Source organism: Hyla sarda, chromosome 5 (assembly GCF_029499605.1).
Source record: "Hyla sarda isolate aHylSar1 chromosome 5, aHylSar1.hap1, whole genome shotgun sequence".
NCBI classification, from domain to species: domain Eukaryota; kingdom Metazoa; phylum Chordata; class Amphibia; order Anura; family Hylidae; genus Hyla; species Hyla sarda.
Genome location: NC_079193.1, coordinates 16,845,163 through 16,855,514, shown reverse-complemented (window position 1 = coordinate 16,855,514; position 10,352 = coordinate 16,845,163). Strand labels below are relative to the sequence as shown.

The 10,352-nt window shown below is 40.5% G+C and overlaps 1 protein-coding gene across 1 annotated transcript in view; it reads right to left on the bottom strand.

Moving 5' to 3' along the window:
- Nucleotides 1–684: 684 nt before the first annotated feature.
- The window catches only part of THSD7A (thrombospondin type 1 domain containing 7A), a 537,615-nt gene continuing 527,947 nt past the window's right edge, over nucleotides 685–10,352 (bottom strand). Inside the window, exons 29-31 of the mRNA XM_056518919.1 lie at nucleotides 8,033–8,246; nucleotides 3,759–3,846; nucleotides 685–2,852 (exon numbers count right to left, since the gene is read on the bottom strand). Coding sequence (XP_056374894.1) covers nucleotides 2,768–2,852; nucleotides 3,759–3,846; nucleotides 8,033–8,246 — 387 coding nt within the window. The 3' untranslated portion in view covers nucleotides 685–2,767. The remainder of the gene's footprint in view (nucleotides 2,853–3,758; nucleotides 3,847–8,032; nucleotides 8,247–10,352) is intronic.

Here is a 10,352-nt window from a genome sequence, read left to right as displayed (position 1 = left end):
GACATTAAATAAATTGGATTAAAAAAATGTTTTTAGTTAGTTTATAATTAAAAAATTATAACCATGAAACCATAAAAATGAAGTAGGTAACGCAAAAAAATAAAATAAACACAAATAAAAACAAACTAAAATAAACAATTAAGGCAAGGTTTCCACTTTTTTTTTTCTATTGTTTTGGACCAAAAAATAAATAAATAAAAAAAAAAAAAAAAAAGGCCACCAAAAATGTTCCCTTAAAGGGGTACTCCCGTGGAAAACTTTTTTTTTAAACCAACTGGTGCCAGAAAGTTAAACAGATTTGTAAATCACTTCTATTAAAAAATCTTAATCCTTCCAGTACTCTTTAGGGGCTGTATACTAAAGAGAAATCCAAAAAAGAAATGCATTTGCTCTGATGTCATGAACCACAGTGCTCTCTGCTGACCTCTGCTGTCCATTTTAGGAACTGTCCAGAGCAGCATATGTTTGCTATGGGGATTTTCTCTTGCTCTGAACAGTTCCTAAAATGGACAGCAGAGGTCAGCAGAGAGCACTGTGGTCATGACATCAGAGCAAATGCATTTCTTTTTTGGATTTCTCTTTAGTATACAGCCCCTAAAAGGTACTGGAAGGATTAAGATTTTTTTAATAGAAGTGATTTACAAATCTGATTAACTTTCTGGCACCAGTTGATTTAAAAAAAAAAAAAAGGTTTTCCACGGGAGTACCCCTTTAATTTTGCTCTCCTAAGATGCAGTTTTTGTTGCACTTTTTTTTTTCTTCCAAAAATAGTGTGTTTTTTTCTTAGCATTTTTTTTTCCTTTGGTGTTTTATCCCCTGATTATTTTTTTTGCATGACAAGTCATGTGATCCTTTCATCATGTGACTCAAGGATTTCTGTTGAAGAAATAGCGGGGTAAAAAAAAGTCAGAAAAAAACACCAATGCTTAACCCACATGGCATTTTTTTTTCTCTCCCATAGACTTTTATGCGAGAGAAATGCCAAGATTTCTTGAAAAAAAATACCATAGTCTCAACAGTCTCTGCTGCTATTTTGGAAAACTGCCCAAAATGCCAAGAAAACATAAAAAAAAGAAAAGGAAAATATGGGATGCGGTGGGACCCCTGCGATCAGACATCTGGGATAGGGGAGAAGATGTCTAGGGGCGGAGTACCCCTTTAACATGGCTGTTATGACATTTTTGCAGGGGGAAAAAAAAATAAACTCAAGTGGAAACTTAGCCTAAGCTAGAAGGGTTAAAGCCTTCGACTGTTCGGGCATGCTGGGAGTTGTAGTTTTCTAACAGCTGGAGGCACACTGGTTGGGAAACAAAGGGTTTGTCCAGATTAGAAAGTCTTAGTTTCATATACCCTGTTTGGGAATATTAAGTTTTATACAGTACGAAAAAGTTTTTTCTTTTTTAAGATTCCTCATTTTTCAGCAAGTATATAAATAAGGTAAAAACCTCTTTTAGGGGCCATCATCTCTCTACACAATGAGACCCTCTTTCTCGCCAGGGAGAACCTGTCCTGTCCTGCGATACACAGACAACCCATTGATTTGAATGGACAATGTGCAATGCCTTATTTCTCCTGTAGGAGTGCTGCAGAGAAACTGAACACTTACAGACGATCGCTGGGGATCCCAGCAGGAGGACACTTTGTGAGGTTCCTTAACAAATAGGGCTTTTTGAAAGTGAATGACTTTGAATATAATTTTATTTATGTATTTATTTAAAAAAAATCAATTTAAATAAAATAAAAAAAAAGAAATTTCAGTAACTTCAGAATTGTTCCTTTCTTGGGGCGTGGCATTAATGAACGTAATGTACAGACAATTTGGGAGAATTTAGGACTGAAAAAACCTAAAGAGTCCATATTAAATCTAAACATGAAGGGTTATCGACAAACAAGAAACACAACTTTATCTATCTAGAAAAGAGCTGATTTATGTACAGATTGTAGATCCCGTCACAAAAACTCTACTCTCCGCCAGGTTTTTAAATTTTTTTGTTTTTTTTTCCTTCCTTTTTTACAATTGTAAAATGTCTACTTGACGCGTCTATCACAAGACACCATCCCTTATGAAATGAGGCATTTTCTATGGCAATTCTAAATAAGTGCATAACATGCTGCACTAATATAGTGCAAGTCCTGCCTTACATACCGCAAAAAACAAAACAAAAACAAGATGAAGGCAAGATTAGGAGAGTTAGAGAAAGTAGAAACATGGTGTAATATACAAGTGTGTCGTTCCAGAGGGTCATTACTAAAAAATACTGCATTTCAGGACGCCGACGCATTTCACAATGTTCTGGCACAAAAAAAGTTTTCGTAATTTGGTTGGTCCTGTGGTCCCGCACTTTTTAATTTTTTTTCCTTAAGTCTGTAAACTGCTCGAGCGTTGCACTTTCTCGAAGATCGTTCTTCTTCATCGGAGAGTTATATTTACATCGAACCCCAAAATGATGCCACGAAACGTAAGTTATCTGACGACCATATTGTCGAGATCTTGGTGTACGGTATAAGGTTCATGCGTATTGGTTATATGGGGTGAAGGTCAAGTCTTGTAACAGACCAAGTAGTATGTACATATATTTGAAGACAGTTTTCCCGCTAAGTCAAGTTTTTGGGGTTAAAAAAAAAAAAACACGTTGCATTTTTCTAGACTGTGCTTAAGCTGCCGCAACGACGTTCATCCTCACAACAACGCTGTCACTTTCCAAGGAGGAATGTATATTTTTTCAAGTTTTCTTTGTTTCCGTTTTTTTTATATTTTTTTATTTATTTACATATCCGCGTCTCCATCGTAAGCCAAAGTCAATGGTTTCAGGCGGTTGTTTTGTCTTCTTGGTGGTTTCTTTGGCTTTTTACTGTAAATAACAAATGAGCAAAATAATTTTGATATATTATTTAGAATAAAACAAAACAAAAACAAAAAAGAAACAGTAAATACATTTATTTGACCTTGGGGCAAACATTTATAGAACAAGTTCTCTCGACTTTTTGATTTGATATGTTTTTATATTTTTATGTATTTATTTATTTCATTTATATTACCCTGTTGCAGCCTGTAAGACAATTTTAATATATTATTTAGAATAAAACAACAACAACAAAAAAACAAAAGCAAAAAAAATGCGAATACATTTATTTGACCTTGGGGAAAATTTTTATAGAACAAGTTCTCTTGACTTTTTGATTTTATATGTTTTTAGATTTCAATTAATTAATTTAATTTAATTTATTTATTTATTTGACCCCCGTTCCAGCCTGTAAGTTTTTTTGTTTTGTTTTAACTACTATGTAATGATATAGTAATGTATCATATGGGAAACATTTATACGCAAAAAAAATTGCATCTTAAAAAAAACATTGTTTTATTTTAGATATTTTTATGTGTTTATTCAATTATTTTATTTCATTATTATTATGAACAAGAATATTCTTAATGGAAAGAAATCAATTTATTTTAAGTGGTTTTCCAGGACTTTTTCATTGATGGCCCAGATACAGAGAACAGAGCCAGAAGCAGACAGCGCCATACATTGTGTAGTGGTCGTGCTGGGTTACTGCAGCTCTGCACCCATTGATTTGTAGAGGAGCTGAATTGCACTTACTCAGCGTGGCCACTACACAATGTATGGCGCTGTCTGCTTGTTTTTAAGACCCATAACTAGCTGATCAGTGGGAAAGTGTGACTACAATGTATACAATGTCATGAGAAACAGTTAGAAAATATATATAACTTCAGGTTAGGCAGTAACATGCAGACTCACCAAGCCAGATAGATCATAGAAACCACAAATAAGAGCAACACAAAGGCACCTGCTGCCACCCCATACACCCAGGTCTTCAGCTTCCCATCTGGAAAGAGCAAATGTTAGTTTGGGTTAGTACCAAATATTATACATATGTCTTATTAGTTGTATTAAAGTTAAAACACAGTTAAAGGGGTACTCTGCCCCTAGACATCTTATCAGCTATCCAAAGGATAGGGGATAAGATATCAGATTGCGGAGGTCCTGCCACTTTTCTCCTGCAGCACCTCGTGTCATCTGCTGCACGGAGCGAACTGCCTGAATACGGGTGATACCGGGGCCGAAGTATCGTGATGTCACAGCCCCCCGCCCCCTCGTGACGTCAAGGCCTGCCCCCTCAATACAAGTCTATGGGAGTGGGTGTGATGGCTGCCACGACCACTCCCATAGACTTGTATTGAGGGGGCAGGCTGTAACATCATGATACTCCAGCCCCTGTATCATGAGTGAAGCAGCAGATGACAGGGGTGCTGCAGGAGAGATCACGGGGGTTCCCAGCGGAGTACCCCTTCAGGCAAAGTCTTCAGTGCCCTATCAGTCTATTTCATCTCCACCTCCATCCCTACTAGAGATGAGCCAATCGGTTTGGTGCAAATCAAATTCCCCCAAATTTAAAAAATAATTAGCAATTTATCGAATCTGAAACTTTTGGGATGCATGTCACATGAACTGCTCAATATGGTGGCCACCATCAGGGCAAGGATCACATGACCTGGGGCAGGGACTTGTTTCCCACAATGACTTAAAGGCAGCCCTCCCTCTAGGTGCTGCTGCCACTACTACCAGCCCTACACAGCTACACATCTCCTGCCTTGTCCATCATTTTCTATACTGTACTACTAATACTGCTATTACCGTACTACAACTACTACTACTACTATTACTACACCTACTACTACTATTACTACTATTACTACAATTGCTACTATTACTACAACTACTACAACTACTACTACAACTGCTACTATTACTACTATTACTACAACTACTACTACTACTACTACAATTGCTACTATTACTACTATTACTACAACTACTACTACTACTACAACTGCTACTACTATTACTACAACTACTACAACTGCTACTATTACTACTACAGCTACTACTATTACTACTACTACTGCTACTACTATTACTACAACTACTACTATTCCTACTGGCCTTGCACAACTGCACATCTCCAGCCTTGTCCATTATGTTTCATAGTGTACGACAACTACTGCTATTATTACTACTACTACTAGCTCTACACAACCCCACATCTTCAGCCTTGTCCATTTTGTTTCATATTGTACTGCAAATACTCCTATCTATTCAGTGGATATTGTGTCTGTACTAAAGGATTGAGCACCGGGTCAAGACAGCGTGGCGGGGCTGTGTATGACCTGTTTTGCTGGTTGTTTCCGTTTGGAGATTTCAGGTTGTACTGAAATAGTGGCCGTGCCGACTGCTGTGCTATACTTTTATATTGTACTACTACTATTACTACTACTATCCCCACACAGCCACATAGCTACACATCTCCTGCCAAGTCCATTATCTTCTATACTCTACTACTATTACTACTAGCCCTGCACAGCCGCACACATCCTGCCTTACTGTAGTATCCTATACAGTATTGTTGCTGTTGGGAACCTTGCACAGGATAAATATTAACAACCTAAACCTCGGAGACCTCAGAGCGTCATATAGAACGTTTCAGAGCAATCTGGGAACTTTCTATTCTCTATGAACACCAACTGACCATTACTAGTGTGAAGAAGGTGCTTAAAATATAACTTTTAATATCTCTAAAATCACAAAAATATGTGTGTATTAGTGCCAGGAATATAGATTACAATGTACAAAAAATCATAAGTACTGCTAAGACATAAACCATCAAGGTAACCCGGAGTGCTATATATTAGTCAGAGCACCTCACAAGCCCATATCATTTTCCCCAATGGACAATGGGAGGTAGAGTTGGCTCGTGAGGTGCTCCGACTAATACACAGCTCAAAAAAATAATGGGAACACTTAAACAACACAATGTAACTCCAAGTCACTGACACTTCTGTGAGATCCCACTGTCCACTCAGGAAGAACACTGATTGACAATCAATTTCACATGGAACAGACAACAGGTGGAAATTATAGGCAATTAGCAAGACACCCCCAATAAAGGAGTGGTTCTTCAGGTGATGACTACAGACCACTTCTCAGTTCCTATGCTTCTTGGCTGATGTTTTGGTCACTTTTGAATGCTGGCGGTGCTTTCACTCTAGTGGTAGCATGAGACGGAGTCTACAACCCACACAAGTGGCTCAGGTAGTGCAGCTCATCCAGGATGGCACATCAATGCGAGCTGTGCCAAGGAGGTTTGCTGTGTCTGTTAGCGTTGTGTCCAGAGCATGGAGGCGCTACCAGGAGACAGGCCAGTACATCAGGAGACGTGGAGGAGGCCGTAGGAGGGCAACAACCCAGCAACAGGAACGCTACCTCTGCCTTTGTGCAAAGAGGAGCAGAAGGAGCACTGCCAGAGCCCTGCAAAATGACCTCCAGCAGGCCACAAATGTGCATGTGTCCACTCAAACGGTCAGAAACAGACTCCATGAGGGTGGTATGAGGGCTCGATGTCCACAGGTGGGGGTTGTGCTTACAGCCCAACACAGAGCAGGACATTTGGCATTTGCCAGAGAACACCAAGACTGGCAAATTCGCCACTGGTGCCCTGTGCTCTTCACAGATGAAAGCAGGTTCACACTGAGCACATGTGACAAACATGACAGAGTCTGAAGACGCCATGGAGAACGTTCTGCTGCCTGCAACATCCTCCAGCATGACTGGTTTGGCAGTGGGTCAGTAATGGTGTGGGGTGGCATTTCTTTGGGGGGCCGCACAGCCCTCCATGTGCTTGCCAGAAGTAGCCTGACTGCCATTAGGTACCGAGATCCTCAGACCCCTTGTGAGACCATATGCTGGTGCGGTTGGCCCTGGGTTCCTCCTAATACAAGACAATGCTAGACCTCATGTGGCTGGAGTGTGTCAGCAGTTCCTACAAGAGGAAGACATTGATGCTATGGACTGGCCGCCCGTTCCCCAGACCTGAATCCGATTGAGCACATCTGGGATGTCTCGCTTCATCCCCACAGACTGTCCAGGAGTTGGCGGATGCTTTAGTCCAGGTCTGGGAGGACATCCCTCAGGAGACCATCCCCCACCTCATCAGGATCATGCCCAGGCATTGTAGGGAGGTCATACAGGCACGTGGAGGCCACACACACTACTGAGCCTCATTGGGACTTGTATTAAGGACATTACATAAAGTTGGATCAGCCTGTAGTGTGGTTTTCCACTGTGAATTTGAGTGTGACTCCATATCCAGACCTCCATGGGTTGATACATTTGATTTCCATTGATAATTTTTGTGTGATTTTTTTTGTCAGCGCATTCAACTATGTAAAGAGGAAAGTATTCCATATGATTAGTTCATTCATTGAGATCTAGGATGTGTTATCTTAGTGTTCCCTTTATTTTTTTGAGCAATGTATGGGTTACCTTGATGGTTTATGTCTTAGCAGTACTTCTGATTTTTTGTACATTGTAATCTATATTCCTGGCACTAATACACACATAGTTTTGTGGTTTTAGAGAGATATTATTAAAAGTTATATGTTAAGCACCTTCTTCACACTAGTAATGGTCAGTTGGTGTTCATAGTGTTTGGAGGTCTTACGCAGGACACTATCAGTTTGCCTATTAGTGTAATGTGAACTTTCTATTCTGCCTGAATTTATTTGAATCTAAAGAAAATTCAAATGAATCAGTCCCAAAACAAATTTCGGGAAATCCACTCATCTATAATCCATACCTATTTTTTTTTTTTTTTTTTTTAAGCAGTCACTAACGTGTTTGTGCGTGGATCTGGGGCCTTTTCTATACAGTTTAAGTACGTAAAACCACAATGGCGTATGCAGGATAGCCATAAATATGGACACACTTGCTCCATGAGAAGTGTACCAGATCGGCCACATGTAGCCAAGACAAGCCAGTAAGGGATGTCATCGATGTGCCATGACTGCAGCCGGCTTCTCTCCTTCACTTCTCTTTCACTTGGTCCATTAAACTGGAGAACAACATCCGAGAAAGGAGAAACATCGAAGTAAAACCTATGAATTACACTCCTTTAAGAGTTTTCGAATGGCTCCATGACCATAATATTCTTCTGATAGGTTGAAACTTTTCCTTACCTGATCCAAATGGCTGCAAAAACCATGTCCTTCCCCCGTAGCCTGACTGACTGCTGGACGGTTGGGTTGGGTTAATGGCGCGGCTGGTTTTCACATCTCCTCTCTTGTCTCCACTAGTCGGCATAACAACGACAGGAATCAGAGTGCACTGATCCAGAGTCCCATCGGAGGAGGTGACCTCTGTGTACCCGTCTTCACAGCCGCACGATCCATACTGAAAACCAGGGGGACACATTTAAATGTTGTACCAATGGCTATAAAAATTAAAATTCGAAGTATTGCAATAAATACATTTATTTTTATGTATAAATATCTCCTTGAAGTTACAGGCCCAAAGCCTGAGGCTGCAGTACTAGAGAGATTCCGATGGCACAATACCAGTGTGGATGCTGTAGCAGGACTGGGTTAATATAAAGGTGGAGTAAACATTTACCTAAGGTGCCGCTAGGTTTCAAAATTAATGGACAACAACCCAACCTCCCCGCCCCCATTTCTTCTATTTTTAAACATACTATAGTGGTCCCTCAAGTTACAATATTAATCGGCTCCAGGACGACCATTGTATGTTGAAACCATTGTATGTTGAGACCAGAACTCTATGGAAACCTGGTAATTGGTTCTGAAGCCACCAAAATGTCATCCAAAAAATAGGAAGAAGTGAGGATTAAAGAAAAATAAGTAGATAACTAATATAGATAAAGCAAATCCTTATATATAACAGTAATAAAGATCTGCTGGGAGCTGTAAATCACTGTCTATGTCAGTGTTTCCCAACAGGGTGCCTCCAGCTGTTGCAAAACTACAACTCCCAGCATGCCCGGACAGCCTTCGGCTGTCCGGGCATGCTGGGAGTTGTAGTTTTGCAACAGCTGGAGGCACCCTCTTTGGGAAACACTGGTCTATGTAGAGGACAGGAGCTTCTTCAGGGTCCTATACAGTACACACAGTGTCCCAAATGGAGCCGCCCTTACTTGGTGTCCAAAAGAGCAGCTAACCCTGGCACAGGTAAGGAGTAGTACAGAACTTGTAGTTCCTCTCTGTACTGTAGGGGGTGCTACCAGACACCAGTCAGTGCATGCACTTCAGTAATACAGGTAAAGAGTACAGAACATGTAATACCTCCCTGTACTGTAGGGGGCGCTACCAGACATCAGTCCGTGCATACACTTCAGTAATAGAGGTAAAGAGTACAGAACATGTAATACCTCCCTGTATTGTAGGGGGCGCTACCAGACACCAGTCAGTGCATGCACTTCAGTAATAGAGGTAAAGAGTACAGAACATGTTATACCCCCCTGTACTGTAGGGGGAGCTACCAGACACCAGTCAGTGCATACACTTCAGTAATACAGGTAAAGAGTGCAGAACATGTAATACCTCCCTGTACTGTAGGGGGCGCTACCAGACACTAGTCAGTGCATGCACTTCAGTAATACAGGTAAAGAGTACAGAACATGTAATACCTCCCTGTACTGTAGGGGGCACTACCAGACACTAGTCAGTGCATATACTTCAGTAATACAGGTAAAGAGTACAGAACATGTAATACCTCCCTGTACTGTAGGGGGCACTACCAGACACTAGTCAGTGCATATACTTCAGTAATACAGGTAAAGAGTACAGAACATGTAATACCTCCCTGTACTGTAGGGGGCACTACCAGACAGCCAGTCAGTGCATACACTTCAGTAATAGAGGTAAAGAGTACAGAACATGTAATACCTCCCTGTACTGTAGGGGGAGCTACCAGTTAAGGTTGTTCTTTTCTGTCTAAGTGCTCTCTGATGACGCGTGTCTCGGGAATCGCCCAGTTTAGAAGAGGTTTGCTATGGGGATTTGCTTCTAAACTGGGCGGTTCCCGAGACAGGTGTCATCAGAGAGGATTTAGACAGAAAAGAACAACCTTAACTTCAGAAGCTCATAAGTACTGAAAGGATTAAGATTTTTTAATAGAAGTAATTTGCAAATCTGTTTAACTTTCTGGAGCCAGTTGATATATATAAAAAAAAGTTTTTTCCTGGATAACCCCTTTAAATTCTGTTTCTGAGAATGAGGCACGATGCCTTTCTTCCTTTGATCCTGTACAGATTGCAAGGGAATTGTTGTTAGGGGACCGGAGGTTTTTTTGATGTCTACGCACTTTCTTCCTGTCTCCTGGATCACAGTGTATTGTGAGGAGGAAGAGTTTGATCTTCTAAAGCTAGAAAAAAAATGTTTATTTGTGTTGTATCCTCTGGAGCTGTGATATGACTTGTATCTCTTGCTGCAGTTGTTGTATTGTATTAGTCTACACTCATGTTGCAGCCTTGGGCTATGTTCA